The following is an 18,619-nucleotide window of genomic DNA, read 5'->3' as shown; positions in this document are numbered from 1 at the left end:
TTAAATCTTAGGCAGTATGAAGTTGCAATGTTTGTGTGTCCATGCAGTAAATAATTTCACCTACATTCATACGTAATGTGTTTGCTGATTCTTATCTACTTAGGTTACAAAATATATTTTCACCTCAGTGGGGAAAGAAATGCAGGTGCTGGCCATGGATTATTGCTGTAGATTCAGTAAAAATGTGACGGTCTACTTCAGATCAGCCTCTTTCAGTACTGTTATGCTCATAATCTATTTTACATTTCTTTTTTTTTTTAAAAATAACTCGCATTTAGAAAGGCACCCTGAATAAAATGAGGTCAAACGATTATTAAGAAAAGAAAAGCTGATCAAGCATTCGGGTGTCTAAAATGGTCCATTAAATTATTAAATTCTATTTTTAATAATTCTATGTGAAAAACAAATGACAAAAGATCTGCGTTGGACAATTTGTGTACTGCATACAAAAAAATGTACTAGGACAACTCTATTATTCAAATCCACTGACATATCAGATGAGGATCAAATGATATGTGGTTTAAATGCGTATAGTTAGGAGCAGCTTTCGCGTTCATGGTTTTACGTCTATGTGGATGTTTACGTCTATGTTTACGTCTATGTTAGTTCCATGAAAATGTACCAACAGTAAATTTACACAGTAGAGTCAAATACATAGAAATTAGATGCTAGCAAATTAATTTTTAAGTATTTGAAATTCTTAATTATGCATTCATCTTAAATAAGAGTTTTATCTTGGTCAGGGTCATGATGGTTTTGGAGACTATCCTGGGAACACTGGGTATGAGGCTGGAATAAACTCTTGATGCACACAAGCATTCCCACGCTCATTTATACTTGAGAATCACCGATCTAGCTACAGGTATATTTTTGTGAAGAACCCAGAAGAAACCCACAAAGATGCAGTAAAACATGCAAAATTCTACACAAACTTGGACCTACAGTATGTGGCAGTGATATCCGCCTGCTAAATTCATAGCCCTATTTGGAAAAGGTACAGATTTTATAAAATGTTATTAAAAAATACTGCATTGTAGTAGCATCCTATCTAGGGTTTACTCCCCAAGTTCACACCCAGCAAAGCCGGTATAAGCTTCAAAATCACCACCATTCTAAACAGATTAATAATATATAAGTATAAAATAAAGCACACTTCGATGTACTTAGTTGGGAAACCCAAACTTGATCTAGATTCAATTTTTCTTCTAGTCTGAGGTGTCACCTACGATGCTCTTGGATGAATCAGAAATAAACATATAAATAAATAAAACAAACACAGCGTGAGCTGGTATTAGACAGGAACTGCTGAGACTCTGAAGACTTGTCTCTTTAATGTAATGCTGGTGTTTTCTGGGAGCTTGGGACCTTCTGTTTTTCCTTTGAGCAAGAGAAATGAAAAGCAGACAAGGAATAGGCTTGGAGATGAAGGAAAGCCATTGCGCTCATGCATAAATCATACTAACTGAGAAGTAAACACTGAAGGCATCATCCCAGAGAAGAGAAACCTGAGCTGGAGAACCAGAAATGACAGACAGATTCTCGTCCCCGATTTCTCTCTTGGGTCAGTACTCATTGTTATTTACGAAGCTTTCAGGAGCACAAACAAAGAGCACTTGATTTCTTCAGGACTGAAACAGGAGTTAGAGATTCTGTCCCAGGAAGTCATCCAAGGTCCATTTACCTGGAGTCTACCTTGAAGCTGTGGAACTGTAGCAATCAGGCATGCATGATCCAATCAAGCTGTCGCCTTCGAGACAGAGTACTATTTGAGAGAATTTCAAAGTTCCTCTCAGTCAGGAAGTCTCAGAGGATCCTAATGAAGTTTTGGAATGTAGCCCATCACATCAGACGTATACACTAAAGATTATCATCAAAGACCACTATAATCCCTATGGAGATGGAGGGAATGGAGGACATGACTAATGATAACAGGACAAGGATCAGCAACGATCATTTTTACACTGCCACGAGTTCATTTTAAGTTCATTGTCCTCATATTAACCTGGTATCCTAAAGCTCACGGGAATAATGGAAGACTCACTGTAGAAAAAAAGATCATTTATTTCAAAGCAGTTTAAAGAGAAACCTCTAATAATTACCCCAAGAACTGTCAGAGCTGCTCTATGCAAGGCATCTTTATTTTACCACCACTGTGACACCAATTACATGATGATCTTAACCACTTCAGCTCTTAGCTACCTGGTCTCTGGTGTCCCTCAGCATATAGAGAAACATTTTCCAAAAATGGGCAAAAAAACACAGCAATAATATGTTAAAGAACTAGTGCATTAAGCATCCCATAAGGTGCCTTAAGAAAAACCTTTTAACACTGAATATAAAATATTCAGTTATGATTAGCTATTATATGGTAAATATTTGTTATTTACTAATATCGAGCTGTCTCAAATGTGGATCTTGTCAAACATTCGACCTTATCTGAAATTCGATGTAACCATGACAACAAGCATAAATAGAAGTTTATATAGTGCTACAGCCTTCACTAGAGCTCCTCTGGAAAATATAGATAATGAACAGTGTGGATTACTGAGAACTCATTGGATTATTATTATTATTTATAAGCTGTATATAGAAAGATGTTTGTATCACAGGAATTTGGGTTGGCATCTGAATTTTCACACCATAATGAAGTGAAAATTAGGTTTTGACAGTGAAATTAAATTTACTTTTCGTTGAGAGCCGAGAGATTCCGACGATCCGTTCTCATTTTATGATCAGGATGCGTTAAAATCATCGATGTGGGTCATACATAGTAATGAACCCCGGAGAAGTGTAAAAATGACCCGCAGCTTGGTCATAATGACCTTGGATTTGGAGTATTTAAAGAGACCCAGAAATTAACCCATGGTGTGTTCTTTTCAGAACCAGGTTACAGAAATGAAGGTATATACATTATTTTAAGTAGAAAGCAGCATTAACTGTCCCTTATTGTTTGATTCCAGCCCTCTCTATTAGCCAAGTCACATTTCCAGGTAAAAATAGCTTTTTGTAAAAATAAAAAAGGTCACAGTGACATATCAGCTGAATTCATTTACACTTTCAGTACAGTCTTTACTCTCAGCAACTCTCCTCACAATAGAAAAACAATTCTTCAGACGAAAAAAAAAAAATGCTTACTGCCAGAATATGTTTTTTTTTTCTCCCCTCTAAACTTGAATTAAACTGCCATGCAGGCTTGAAACAGAAGCCAGTAAAATGGCATTGATCGAATCTTCCACATAAAGCCTGCGTCCATGCCCGGTCAGTCTGCTCTCAGGGGTCACTGAGTGGAATTAAACCGAGCGAGCTCATTGAAATTCATTGCGCTTCCGTTCAACATTTTCTTCACCTTAATGAGCAGAGAGACCCAGGGAATCTTGTCAGAAAGTGTGTTTAGCATAACGAGAGCCGGTTTAGACCGGATTTACACGCTTGTGAACTTTTCGAACCTGTATAAGGTGTTAAGAATGCTGACATCTACTACGTTTCTCTATATTTTATTGTTCTGCCTTGATCTTTGAAAACAACTGATTTTGAACAGTATACTTATGGTTGGTAAAAAACATCAATAATTAATTGCACTACCTACCTTTAAAGAAAAACTAAACCAGCCCAAATGATACCAAAGTTGAATAGTATATAGCAGTTTTAATGTCGCTTCAAAAGTTTTGACATAATAATAATATTTATAAAAATTCCCAATGTATGTACATAATAACTAAAAACATATTTTATATACTGCCTTACTTTGATATGAAACTAATATTTCTAGTACATGAACAATAGCTCTATTGCTCGACTACATCCTTCGCTCACTCTCGACAAGCACACAACTGGCGCTAGTGCTGGCTGAGTACTTGACAAACTGGACGCGGAGTCTTTCATGCTGCTTTAATATTTCAAAATTGAGCTGAATAATTCTAACTCGGGTGTCAAACTCTCTGCAGGTTCTGGGATAAACAGTTCTTAGTGCATTACGTGTCTGACAGGATAGCACACTCAAACAGACCTTATTTATATTAAACAGGCATTATGTGTAGTGTTCACCAAAAGAAAGCATCACAGTAGGGAACATTGATGATTATAGGAAAAGAGACAGAAAGACAGACAGAGAGAGAGAGATCAAACAAACGTGGGTGCACAAGGGCCAGTCGATATTGTCTGCTCTGTGCACAATTTTACGGTTAAAATCCTGTAGCTATCAAGGGGCTTAATCCAGTTTATCCCACTGAGACACTAATGCTGAATCTAATCTATCCTTTGATTGTTCCCTGACCTTGAACTCCAGTGTAACATGATTAGATGGAGACGGTGGCACAGTGATGACTATAAGGACTTGCACATATTATCCACAATATAACTGATGAAAGTAAAAGTGTGAAATAATTCATAGCCATTATTTCAATGCCATTTTATTTAGTAACAGTGTAAAGCCCTTCATAAATGTGCTTAATATCACTGTCAGTATGTACTTCTGTGCAAATCTGACAGTCAGTAAGTCAATAACTCAGTAGGTTAGTCGGCATGTCAGCCATTTATTCAACCAGTCAGTGACTAAGCAGGTATGTAAATGTCAGGTCATTAAGTACATAGTCAGCTGGTTATTCAGTCAACAACCCAGTCAGTGAGTAAGCAGGTCATTGAGTACAACATTCAGAAAGTCAGTCAGTCAGTCAAAAATGTCAGTATGGTATTAAGCAAATTTGTCAGAGAATAAAGTTATCTAGTAAGTCAGTCAATAAACCAGCAAGAAGTTAAATTTACCTTCTCGACTGACCTAGAATCGGGTATTTGTTAATCATTTGGTCAGGCAGCAAATCAAAAAGGTCAGTAAGCTGTTAACTGTCCGTTAAGTAATAACTCCTTTCACTCCACTTTGTTCCACAGTCAGGTCGTATCATACATAGTTAATCTAAGCATTGTGTGAAATTAAGACTAGCCATAAACATTATGACCCTCTGTAGGAACATAGCAAGCACAAACACACACTCAGCGTGTATGAGTTATTTCTGGTTTTAATCGCCAATGAGATGTTGAGTTCTGGTATGCTTCTGCCAGATGAATGGAATCTTCTGCCATTATTAGTGGAACAAAGCTCTACAACCTGTATACCATAGAAAAAACAGTGTCTGCCAAAAGTGCTAGTCTGTCTGTCCATCTATCTGTATCTCTCTCTCTTCCTCTCCCGCTCTCTCTGTGTATTGTAGTAGTAGTGATAAATGAACAGGTTATACCCATAAAGGTGCCACTCCTTCACACTGTCAGTTTTAATTATCCTCAGAGCAGGTCAACTAAACACAATAGCTTTTCATGTCATGTTTGGTGTCCTTAAGCTTATAAAACAGGATTGGGAGAAAGTAATATTTGAATTTAATAAAAATTAAAAGAGCAGACAAATAAATAAAACAGAAGCAAGCTGAGCACTGGAAATTGATGACAGAAAAACACTGAGTGCAATAATAAGAAAAAATAAAAAAAAAACAGGCAGAGATGTTATTACGACTGAAAAAGCTCTAGTTATGGGTAATAATTGCTTTGAATATTTGTGTTCATTATCAAATATAAAGCTCAGGAATTCATGTTACGAGTCTTACTCAATAATATCCCATGCAGGAATATGCTGTTAAAGTAAATGTTCAAAAGACATAAGGACAAAGCTACTGGTACCACCATGAAGTACAATAATTATTCCACTTATAGCACAGCGAATATAACTGTTATATCTGCTGTAAACAACCCAGTTCTTCCCCAGTCTCTATTTCTTTTAACCACAAAAAAAAAATCAGCTTGTTATTTTTCAAATTGCGAAGCGCAACCTGCGGATTTATCTCTGGCTGTTACGAAGCACATACACAGAGATCTCATCCTTATGGAATACTTTGACGAAAACATTATTCTCTCTTTTTTTGGTGCTTTTTCTTTCTTTTTTTTCTTTTTTTGAGTAACTCTGTTTCTTCGGAGCATCCGAGCACCGTGAAAATGCTGTTACTATAGAAACGATAAGGCGTTAGAGCGAGAGCGTTGATATAAACCTGTGGTTTACGGCCGCGTTATTGACAGATCTTCCGTCGTAGAAGAATCGATAAGCACCTTCAGGACATTATACACAGCGTCGTGCAAACTTTATATCAATCTCAATCAAATTACCCACCGAGTTGTTTTATTATTATGGCAAACCATATCAGTAGGAAAAATGCAATTTTTCTGTTAAACGTATCGTGTTTATTTGTGTCTCGGCGTCGTCTCTAAAACTGTAACCCATGTAATGTTTTAATGCAATTGAGACACAGCTTTGAACAATTGACAATTGTGCAGGGGGGTGGAGCTTGTGGTCATGGTAAAAATTTGCATGTTAAACGCTGATTGGCTACAAACGAACGACAAGTGACGCAGCTGAAACGCCTGGAGGCGCGAGGACTCCCTCGTTCGGAAAGAGATGGGGATGTTGAGAAAGAGAGTGAAAGGAGCGCGCGTCAAAGTTAATACCGTAGTGGCCGTGTTTAAACGCGCCCGTGTTTAGGCGGCGTTCACCGGGGATCCACAGGTGACACGCGCTCCGCCGCTATGAGACACGCGCGCGCTCCGTGACGCGCTGATTGTGACAGTTTGCAGCACGTCGGCAGGTAAACGAGGAGCTTTATCTCTTCTCACTAATCGATAGCATCGAACTGCGGTGTGTAGAGAAAAAATGTCATTGCTTTGTGTGTGTTGGGGTTTAGCTGGGGTTTGTGCTCGTGTGTGTGTGTGTGTGTGTGTGTGTGTGTGTGTGTGTGTGTGTGTGTGTGTGTGGCTGTAGGACTAAAGACAAAAAGCTTCCTCTCAAATTGTGTTCCAAATGTTTGTTGAGCATGAAATGGAGCATGTGTATTAATGTGTATTAACACTAGTGTGTGTGTGTGTGTGTGTGTGTGTGTGTGTGTGGTGTGCGCGCGTGTGTGTGTGTGAGGTCGCTGTTCAGAACAGATGGTGCTGAACTCGTGACAACTTCTTCAACTCAAGCAAACCACAGACGTTCAAGCTTCTTTTTTTTTGTTCGTACAGGAAGGTTTTTAGTTTTTTTTTTTTTTTTTTTTATTTCCAAAAAGCGTTTGATTACCACCTGCTAACATCTATTAATTTAATTAGCATTATTATCTCAGTACTGTATTTTAACGTTTGCTATGCAGTTTCCAAAAGACTGCGATTTACACAAATTTATGGATATGAATCGTTAATTTAAATGTAGTTTAATGCATTTTAATTATGTTTAATATATTATATTCATACTAGTGATGCTCAGTGATCTATCTTCAGTAAGCATTTTATCGTGATCAGGGTGACAGCAGATACGGTGTCTATCCAGAGAATGGGAATACTTCTTGGATGGAACATCGGACTTATTGCAGGTCATCCTGTGCAGACGCTTTAATTTATCTGGATGTTTTTGACAGCTCTTCGAAAAAGAGATCTTTAATAGATCTTTGAATAGTTTAATTTTCAATGCATCCTTATTAGGATGCATTTCTAAATGTGAAAATATTTTACCGTGAATTTTTTCATTGACTCATTTAAGGTTCCACCAAAGATACAAACCACAGAAGTTTTTAACATCACATTCTTTATTAAACAATAACTACTCTTAAAACTAAAGCTGACTGAAATAGTTCTTTACAGTGATAGAAGAACCATTTGTTTTGCATTTTTTCCTCTGCAGAATTTTATGTTGTAACAATGATCGGACATTTTAAAAAACTGGGAAGGGGGAATGCTAACATGCAGACGAATCTCAATTATGGAAAATCATGGCCCATACGGTTTTTGTTTACTAGGCATGTGGTAGATTTTTTTGGCTGAACCTACACAAACACATCAGCTTTGGTTTCACCTGAAGTGAGGCAGAACACAGAGAGATTAAAAAGCAACTCTAAATAGTAGTATAGTCTAAAAACTACAAGGATGGCTTCATGAAGAGTTGAATCTGTTTTTGTGTAATAACTAATTCAATTATTGAAATATTCTCTCTAGCCAACTCTTGAGTCACTATTCTTGTAGCTGTTGTGTGTATACTTATTTTGTTGCCTGTTTCACTATGGTAACAAGGAACCATTTGTGGCTGGTATAGTCATGCATTAGCAGGACTATGTTGATGGTGGCTCAGATGCAGCAGTGTGTGTGGGGGTGGGGGGTGGGGGGGTTAGTGTACTCCCACTCATTTCTGGAATGAAATGAACATTAAATCAACTGAACAAAACAGCCTGAAAGCTTGAAACGATGATTCAAGGTTAGCCTGTTTGGGATGGTTGAGTGTTAATCAAGTTGTATTACAATGAAGGATTGTATAGTGAAGAGGGTCAGGAAAAATATGGAAAATAACATTATTGCATTTAAGAGCTATTCAGTCAATACAGTATGTGAAAACATACTCTGAGAAAAAATAAGTGATAAACTAAGGCTTTAAATAAATGTACCATTCCTTGTTGAAGGGATGGTAATGGTACCCTAAAGCATGCACCTTTTGTACACTAAATGGCCGACACCATGTGGACACTTGACCATTAGACCCATGTGTGTTTGGCGAACATCCATTTCCACTTATAGTTCCATCGTTTCTTTTGAATGTCTAGTACTTTGAGCATGTAGAATGGTGGTACTGCATGACTTCAGAGGGGACCCCTTGTGGAATTTTTGGAGTGCTGGATACAAAAGCGATGAACTGTTCGGGTAAAATCAAGCGGTAACATATGGAAATGTATCCAATCATACACCATGACATATATTAACTAGTGTGTGTGTGTGTGTGTGTGTGTGTGTGTGTATATATTAAAAAAGAGCTTTAAAAGCCTCTTTTGGATTTAATCAAGATAATTAGTTAAAAAAAATATTCCTCTGCTCCAGGGTTATTGATTGTTTTTGGTGGAGGCTTTTTCCAAGCATAAAGACTATAAAGTGTTTGATGATGAAGAGGAGAACATCTTGAGAACTAAAATCCTCTTGTGGATTTTTTTTCAAACAGTGGTGATCGTTGAGTTGTAATCATGGCTAAAACCTGCTACACACTACAGCGCTTTCTAAGACAGGCCCAATTGCTGCTTCTTTTTCTGGGTGTGGCTTACATCATGGCCGGAAGTTTGCTGCTGCTCCAGCGTTCCAACGTGGCCTTGTTTCAAAAAGGAACTTATCCGCCCTCATCAATACCCTCCGTACCATTGCCCCCTAGATCTCTGGAGGCACCAAGTGTTAGCTGGCACCACAGGAGACCCGGATCCACGTTAATTCAGGATGTGGAGAATAATCCAGATTTGTCAGGGAGTAGAGCAGATCAAGAAAGCTTTGTGTCTCGGAACCTAAAGATCAGGCACCTGAGACGACACTGGATTCAGCGCCAGAGAACAGACCAAGAGAATTTGGCAGAACACAATCCATTAAACAGGAACACCAGACATAAAGGTACGACCTGAATTATGTTAAAATGTACAATCTGAACATGCTGTCAGTACTGATTTCACATTATTCTCTTAAGGAACCTACATTGGGTGCTTTATGAATGACGACAAACAACATGCGCTTGGAGGAACTGTGCTTTATGACTTCAGAAAAATGACCAGCTCTTTGTGCCAAGACACCTGCTCTGAGAGGTAAGCACATGAGTGAAATATTGAATACGAGACAAATCTGTCTTTGGCAACACTCTCTATGAGGCTAATGTTCATACATCATAATACTAGTAATTTACAATGAATGATAAGCCTGTGGAGTACTTTGTGACGAATAATGATCTGTGCATAATTATAAATCATTACAAAAGTCATCAGTGGGTGCTTCAAGTAAAGTGAACGACATGTTAAATTATTCCTTGTTATAAGTAAGACACTGTTAATGGTGGCTTTGTGAACATATTTTTTGGCCTGTAGATCATAAAAGATCATTTCTTCGGTTAGTCTAAGATTGCATGCTGTGATGTGCTCATTAAGACCAATACAACAAAGGTCTTTCCATGTCATGAAGCTTTTACTAAAATCTCAGTGTGTACGTGCTGCTTCGACATGGTAATTGAAATCCACCGATATGAGGACAGTATAGTGTGACCCAAATTTTACAGGACAACCACAAATACAGTACAGGTCAAAAAATAAAAAATGGATAGTAAATGACCTTGATGAATGGTTTTGCATAAGCCAAGCACAAGCCGTTGAATGGCATACACAGAACGTAATAATTTGCTTTAAATTGTAGGTCTGTCATTACAGGCTATTCATCGTGCAATTTGACTTGACAAACACAAGTTACAGCGCAGACCGTTTAGAAGTCTTCTCTTAGAATGATTGGGTGATTTGCTCTAAAATATGCATTATATTAAGGCATTATTTATTGTGCAATTACTTATATAGCTTTATGAGACATTATCACAAGGAATCATTACCAACATTCACAGATTTAAAACATTCAATGTTTTAAAAATTTGGAAGAAAGCAGGCAGTGTTGGTCAGCAGGCCCAGGTGGCAGAATACAGACACTCTGTGTTGGAGCTGTACAAGCATTTGTGTGGATCTTTAATTTGCAGGATAAAACATTCAGCACACTCAAAGGCTTTGACAGCCCGAAGCGCACCAAAAACATCCTGACCGCTCATCAACAAATTGTCACAAAAGGTTAATACTCATCACAGAAATGGAACGTTTTAGTCTTAGGCATACTTACACCACCTAATTACACTGTCAGCATCAGTACTCCTACTCAGAGCAGCAAAAAGTGAAAAACCTTCATCCAGAACCACACTGCCTGCTCTACAAGTGATACATAATTAATACCATTGAAACATAAAAGCTCATTGTCTTACAGAGCAGGGGAAAATCTTTCATCAGATGGGAGATGTATGTTGTTTCATTTATTCACTTATTTTAACAACAGAATATATATTCTTTGAGGATCCATTAGGTCAGTGATAAGGATCTCAAGGTGGGGTCTGAGGATCAACCTGGGTCTGATTCCCAATGTGACCCTGACTGCTTTGAATGACTGATGGAGTTCGACGTTAAATAGCATCATGGTAGTTATAAGTATTCATTACTTGTAAGTCTAAGTGACTGGCCAATTGAAATAAAATGCGTTATATAATAAACCATTTTAACTACAGTTTTAATGAAGAGAGGAAGTGCTGTTAATGTAACAAACAGTGTTTCGAATCTAAGTCTGATTGAATGCAAAGCTCAGGACAAAAAATACAAGTAGGTCCAAAATGTTAAAGTTGATTTGTTAGAACGCAGCCCAATCAACAGCATTAGTGAGGATAAAGAAAGCTCTAACGGGAATATATTTCAAACTCGGTTTACTGGAGATATTACTTCATAATAAATGTGTAATTTTGTACCCAGAGTACAAATGAAATGTTACAGAGTACCCAGGAGAATGGTGTAGTATGCACTGTAGCTTAAGTTTACTGCATGATTTTATGCATTGTTCTAATGTCACACAATTGGCTGACTAAACAGGTGTACCAGTATTCCTAATAAAGTGGCCGGTGAGTGTATATATATATATAATATGAAATACATGGCAACAATGATTTTACTGTTCCAGTTTTAAAACAAAATACAAGGTCACCGATGTACCTAAGAACTAAGGTTATGTTGCGTAACCGAGCCTCATCAGTAATGCATTTTCCCCTGTCACAGTGGCTACCGTTTTGCTGGGCTGGAATATGGCACAGAGTGTCACTGTGGTAACCGGATCAGCGCCCCTCAGGCACGGAGTGAGGACTGCAACCTGAACTGCAGGACTGAAAGGAACGCACTGTGTGGAGGCGTGGCCAGACTGTCAATCTACAAAATAGATCAGGGGCTTCCTGGCCAAAAGAGATGTGAGTTAGCCAGGCTGAATATTCAATTATATAGTATATTGAATAAAAGGGATTTTACATTTGGGAAACCTCATAATTATTCCCCGGGGAAACAAGACATAAAAGCATCATAAACAGCAATGCACATTTTTATTCAATTAAACACACATATATTGCAGCTCATATATTGCACATTTTTCTGGGGTGTACAATTTGCCATATATTATTGAGAGAAGATTTTTATACTAATATTATTTGGTAAATTACTTTTGTAGACATTTCTTCAACTGGTTATGCAAATATTTTAAATGATTTATTTTAATGATTCTAGCCCAACTCTGTGCAGGGGTGACAATCATTCTGGACTTGACACAAACAAACCCCATACATAATGTTAATATATAAATATATGCAGACTTTCACTCACAGACTCTCTCTCTCTCTCTTTCTCTCTCTCTCTCTCACACACACACACCTGCCAAGCATAGCAGACTAAATGATTCTCTCTTTCACACACATACACACAGACCTGGGGGTTTTCTGATCTTATGTAGCAGCAAGATGCTTCTAGAATCTCAAACATGTCTCCCGGCGCTTTCGTGTTTTGCTGGGAGACTTAATGTGTGTGTATATGGGGAATAATGCAGATTTATTTCACATGTCCGCTGTTTTTTTCTCTCTGTAGCTGTGTCTTCCATATTTTCACACTTCTGTTGCATTACACCTCTGTTCACATTTAACACGTTCAAGCTGCTAGATTCTCAGCGACATTTCAGTATTAATCAAAATAATTATTTATTTATGTATATGTTAATAGACAAAAATATTTTATTTGTTTAAAATATACATTGTGTATTATGTCGCATTGTTTGTAACGCAAAAATCAAATAGAGCATGTTGAAGTCTTAACAGCATCTCTACAAGATTGATTGGACAAATAAGCTCACAGCTAATGTATAGTAGCTAGCTAGCCTTATATAAGTAAAATGCAAGAATACATGAACGACAGCCGAAATTGTGCTAATAATTGTGCTTCAACCTCTTTCTCTCTCTCTCTCGCTCACTTTCTTTCTCAGACAGAAATGTCTATTATCACGGCTGCTTTCACACACCAAAGAACATCAGTGATGGTTTGCTGCTCTATGCCGGCCAGCAGGACATGACCTCACAGCTGTGTGTGGAGACATGCACTGATCAGGTTGGATCCCACGTCCCAGAACTCACGCACTACAGCCTTTTAGTTTGCCTCCTTTGTACTTACTTCAAAAGAGGCCATCATCAATCAATAGCCCTTTGTGATTCAAGAGCCTCTTTTTCAGTCTTACACAGAAACGAAGCTCTATGTGCTCAAGCCACTTGCACAATGACTCTTTTTTTTTTTTTACCAGAGAAGGCATAATGGAGCTTTAATGAGGAACAGATTAATAGAGAGTTATTAGTTTGTATTTTTCTTTCTGACCCACACAGGAGCTGCCCTTGGCTGTACTGAGGGGGCAGGACTGTCTATGTGGACACACCTCCACATTTCTCCTAATGCAGCAGAATGTAGACGGCCAGCCGTGTGGACAGAGCAAAGCTACAAGCCACACCTCAGCTACGGACTACCTACAGGTGTACAGCACACCTGTGCTAGGTAACATTCACACACATAGTACCTGTGTTTAATAAGATCTCTGCAGATGTTATGCTGCTAGAATTATATTTATAATTTTAAGATACTGTGGTATAAATCTTTTAAACTCTATTATTAAAACCTAATGAATAAATGATGAATACTTCATCACTGATGTACTAATATACACATGCTCTCGGTGTTCATATTGGTGTTATTCACAGCATGAGTCTCTTAATCTAAATTGATGTGAATTTTCACAATGACTCCGCCATTTTTAATGAATATGTATTTATTTTTCATAGGGAAATTTAAAAAATAAAAAATAATAATACCTAAACTAATCTAACTATCTAAGTGATCTATCTATAACTTTATTCATTGTGTTGTCAGCGTCTCGGTGTAGGGAGAGGATGTTTCGGCCTGAGAGCTCATCCTCCCTCACTGCATTATCCAGTTTTCCTGGAGCAGGTAACACTTGGCTGCGACACCTCATCGAGCTTGCTACAGGTTACTACACGGGCAGCTACTACTTTGATGGCTCATTATACAACAAAGGTGAGACCTTATCACTTATTGTCATTGGAATGACACAGTTTAAATTAAAGACCATTAAAAGTTTCTGAAAGCCTCTTCTGAAAATATCTTGCTTCTTCTACTTTCTTAGGCTTTAAAGGAGAGAAGGATTATTGGCGAAGTGGGAGAACTATCTGCGTAAAGACGCACGAGAGCGGGCAGAAAGAGATCAAGAAGTTTGACGCGGCCATCCTGTTAATTCGGAACCCGTACCACTGCCTGGTGGCAGAGTTTAATCGCAAAAATGCTGGGCACCTGGGCTACGCAGCAGACACACACTGGAAAAGTAACGGTAATCATGACTTATCTTGATCTTGACTTTGACCATTTATTCTGACCCAATCAGCACATTCTATAAGGCTAATTGCTGTTATGGTTGATATTTTATTTCTTTGGCAACTTAAAATTTTATGCATGGTAAATTATCCAACATCCCACACACAAATTACATTATTTCAGTTTAGTAGCTCTGTTTCATTAATGTCTGTACTGGTATGTTGTTAAAGTAAATTTGGCTGGATCAAATGCTATTTTAGAAGCTGACAATAGGACAGAATTCATCAAATGAATCGATTAGACACGACAGTGATTCATGTAATAATTAAAGCCAGTCATGCATGATAATGCTAAAATAGTAAACTCCTAACCTGTGAAAATATTAATGTAAATTTGTGCCACCTCCGAACAAAATTAAAATGGAAATGGGACATTTGCCCAAAACACACAGGTTCATAACAAACTGGTATAACCAGGAGACGTTGCTGATTGAGCCATAACATACTAATGTCAATAGCAAGTCATATTTTCCAGTGAGATTCTTCTTAACATAACCTACTGGCATCCTTAGAGTGGCCCGAGTTTGTGGAGACGTACTCCGCATGGTGGATCTCTCACGCTCTGGCCTGGCTACAGTTCTCCAGGCGTTTGCTGGTGGTGCACTACGAGCATCTCCTTATGGATCTCGTCCACCAACTTCGGCTAATGACGGCCTTCCTAAACGTCACCGTTCCGGACGAACGGCTCTTGTGTGCTGAGAGAAACCGAGATGGCCACTTCAAGCGCACAGGATCTCGATGTCTGACCTTCGACCCCTTCACTAAGGACATGAGGACTCGTATAAATGGCTATATGTTGGAGGTGGACCGTGCTCTCAGAGACAGAAATCTGAGTGGCCTCCCACAGGAATACATGCCTAGATGATGAAACGCTAATACGTGCACAAGAACGGTGGATTTCTCTCTGCAGGACAGGAACAGTGGAATACATAGAAAAACAAAAGTGCCTGGGAACTCAAATCTGACCAACATATACTGTGGCCTTCTGGTGGTTTATGCTATTTTTCTTTATGATAATGCTAATTGAATAAACGGCAAATTGGCTTGTGGTTTATACGCAATAATCCCACTACCTTCTAACCGTGATATCTTTGATTCAATTCTATTCAATTTTATCTCAGTAGTGTTTTTTGCAACACATACTTTCACAAATGAGCTTTACAGGAATCCAGGTGTAGAATTAGATCCGTAACGAATCAGCCAGAATTGACAAGGATCCAGAGGAACGAGATTTAGTGTATAGTGAGATTATAAAACGATGATTAAACATTGCTCAGTACTGGCAGACTTTATATATACACACCTTAGAATATATACGCTTAGATAATACTAAGTATGAACTTTGTATAAACCACTTTGTATATACTTTGTAGTTTTTCCACCAAGGATAATTGGTGTTTGAAATTTGCTGCTTTAATCTATTGCAATTAACAAATCAACACGGTTGATGCAAGCGTTGGCACAACGATAATCTCACTATAATCTCACAGATTAAGCAGCAGACATCATGTCTTGGTGGATCGACACTTTTTGGGGGTAAGGAGAAATTTTTTTATGGGTAGGTGATGGTTTAAAAAAAAAAATATTGTTTCACAGTTATATAAAGAAAGGTAAAAACACCGAAAAGCACATCTTAGTAGCGCTTCGCTTCATTGATCGCTGCATTTTTCTCCAAGGCAATAACAAAATATCCCTTTGAAGCAATGCCTATATATCATATATGGTTTACTGTGGTGGTCTATTTAAATGAGTAATAGAACTGCATATGCACGATGGCTGTGAACATTTGGTATGTACTAAGCTTCATTGCTTACATCTGGGCAAAGCATATGCACACACATTTTAATGAATCCCACTGTTATTGCTCATACATACCACAATGTTGATAAACAAGGACCTGGTGTGGTCTACATCTATGACTAGGCTCATACTGCCTGTGCTTTTGCACAAAGAGCTAAAATTATATGCTAAGCCTGCACCTAAGAAGGAGCATGTTGTGTGAACGAGTTGCCATCTGTTTTCCAGCTCCAGATTAGAGGTTGATTGGTTGCTCTAAAAATACCCAGGAGGTCAAACTGCAGTTGTTTGTTTTGCTTTATGGGTCCTGATGATAGTGTTTTCTTTCTCCAACACATTTAGATTGAAGTTTTATTCTCCAGGGACACCGATAATGAAATATGTTGACTGCTGTTTTTGATGTGCTGCCAAAATAGTGCGATTACCATATTAAGTGATTTTACTGCAATGTATTATCGCCTTTAAATCAGGTGTCAGGATTTGAAGTCCTGATAAGAGAGCGTTCTTATTAAGAAGCACACTGGATTCTCATCACGTGTCACCTGCTAGGGTAATTCAGGAAAGCCAGAAGCAAGTGAAAGTTATCACACGAGTTCTTTATTATGGTTTATCCAAACATTGTGGTCATAAATCAGACTGGTGTATAAATCCAGGAAGCAGGAAACACCTTAAAGCCAGTTACAACAAGTGGTGTTGGAGTGTCTTTACAATTCTGGATTAAGACATTACTACTACATTATTACAGTTGTTTGCAGTCTTTCATTATCTGTGCATTTAGGGACACTGCCATCCTAATATGAAAGTTTGAAGTTAGTTCTGTTCAATACACATTTTATATCTTTGATATTCTTTTTAAGCGATCGATAACTGTGTCCAGGTACTCGCGAGAGTAAACCTATCTTTTCTTCATTAGATCACTACTGCACTATTAAGTAGATTATCATTTTGGAATGAGTTTCACATTTCTACCAGACAGATAAACAAACCAGTATGACAAATACAAAGAACTGGGGACTAGGACTTGAGGAACCAAGATACCACCTGCATATAAACCTGCTCAAGCTTTATCTGTTCTCTTCATGGAGAATCAGTAAACAACCTTGTTGAAATAAAAGCTCAATAACATTGGTACACCATATGCATTTCACCACTCATTAAGCCTCCGTCTCTGAAATGAGGTCTTTAAAAGCAGTGGCATATTCTTTACTACCTGAGCTCTGCCAAACAGGTTTATCCCTCCATCCCCAATCACAGGAGTCAGGACCTGATAATGTGCTATCCATTTGCTTAATCCCACTCCCCTTCCCAAATCAATCATCCCCTTCCTAAATCAATCATATATAGGATTTACTGCTATCCTATGAACACAGGAAGTTATTTAGATAAAAAGGTTAATGCCGACACCAAGCATAATGCTGTTAATAATACTGAAGGGCCTTAAGGCATCAATATACTTCAGGCAGAGATAATGTTCAACTGACTTCCACAAACAAAATGTCATAACTGCAGCTTTTTTCATCTTGTCATAAACATTGAAACTTTATGCAGGTTGCTCAAGTTCTTCCACAACCTTGGGAACCCATTCATGGGACTCTCTTTGTGATCAGGTTTGATCCTGTCCATTCCAGTGAAAAGAAATTGAGGCAACAGTTTGGGGAAGAACCACATATTGGTGTGATGATCAGAAATCCACATAAATTTGGCCATATAAGTGTACTTTAAACTATTTCCCGTAGTTTATACTGTTGCCCCGCTGCAGTCTACAATCTTCTTACAAGTGATTTAAAAGCATAACCTTCAGTACTGGAGCACTCATGCATGACCGCCGGTACATAACCAAGCATTTGGCGTTCAAGCATGTAAAGAAGTCGTTTTGTTTAATCAGACATGGTCTGATTAAATATAAAGAATTTCAGTTAAGCAAATCAGAAAAAGGGTTTACATCAGACGTTAGAATCTCATCACGTCAAGATCAGTAAGTCAGCAGGATACCAGTATGCTAAATAATTTCACAGACTGAATCATTAAATCAATCCCAATAACTTAACTGGGTGCCACAAAGAACAGCTCAAGCCCTTTGTCGATTAATTCCCATCCTCTGTTGTTGCTGTAAACATCCCGTCCTTCAGTGTCTCTTCTTTCCTAAAGAGTATAAATCTCAACCACAAAAGATCCACCTCAAATACAGGTCTAATAAAAGTGTCAAGCTTGGCCTTCTTGTTTCACACAGAATCATCTCACTGATGAAGTGGCAGTAAAAAGCAGCCGTGATAAAATGTCCATCATGTTGGCAGCGTTAGTAATAAATATCAGTTTCTGAAAGAGGAATGTGTGTGAGGTTGAAACGCTTTGGTAAAATCCTTAATGGTTTATTGGTTACTCGTAATATATACTATAATGTATAGCTATATAAAAATATAGCTATACTTTTTTCATGCTACCATAATGCAGGATCTTTCTGAATACAAACCCCACCAAAATAATAAT

At 38.0% G+C, this 18,619-nt stretch overlaps 1 protein-coding gene across 1 annotated transcript; it reads left to right on the top strand.

Annotated features, from left to right (window-relative positions):
• The first annotated feature begins 6,451 nt into the window (after positions 1-6,451).
• On the top strand, positions 6,452-15,336 carry wscd1b (WSC domain containing 1b). Its single transcript, XM_060896051.1, has 9 exons — positions 6,452-6,620; positions 8,990-9,423; positions 9,497-9,611; positions 11,649-11,833; positions 12,889-13,010; positions 13,280-13,445; positions 13,818-13,982; positions 14,092-14,292; positions 14,848-15,336. The coding sequence occupies exons 2-9, from the start codon at positions 9,012-9,014 to the stop codon at positions 15,198-15,200; spliced, it is 1,719 nt and encodes a 572-aa protein (XP_060752034.1). The 5' UTR covers positions 6,452-6,620; positions 8,990-9,011; the 3' UTR covers positions 15,201-15,336.
• The last annotated feature ends 3,283 nt before the right edge of the window (positions 15,337-18,619 follow it).

The sequence above is a fragment of the Tachysurus vachellii genome, chromosome 20, assembly GCF_030014155.1.
Source record: "Tachysurus vachellii isolate PV-2020 chromosome 20, HZAU_Pvac_v1, whole genome shotgun sequence".
Lineage (NCBI taxonomy): Eukaryota > Metazoa > Chordata > Actinopteri > Siluriformes > Bagridae > Tachysurus > Tachysurus vachellii.
This window is presented reverse-complemented; position numbering and strand designations above follow the sequence as displayed.

Coding starts and splice junctions, on each gene's coding strand:
- wscd1b (XM_060896051.1), top strand. CDS start 9,012: ATGGCTAAAACCTGCTACACACTACAGCGCTTTCTAAGACAGGCCCAA. Junction 9,612..11,648: donor CAAGACACCTGCTCTGAGAG/GTAAGCACATGA, acceptor CCCCTGTCACAG/TGGCTACCGTTTTGCTGGGC. Junction 11,834..12,888: donor GCTTCCTGGCCAAAAGAGAT/GTGAGTTAGCCA, acceptor TTTCTTTCTCAG/ACAGAAATGTCTATTATCAC.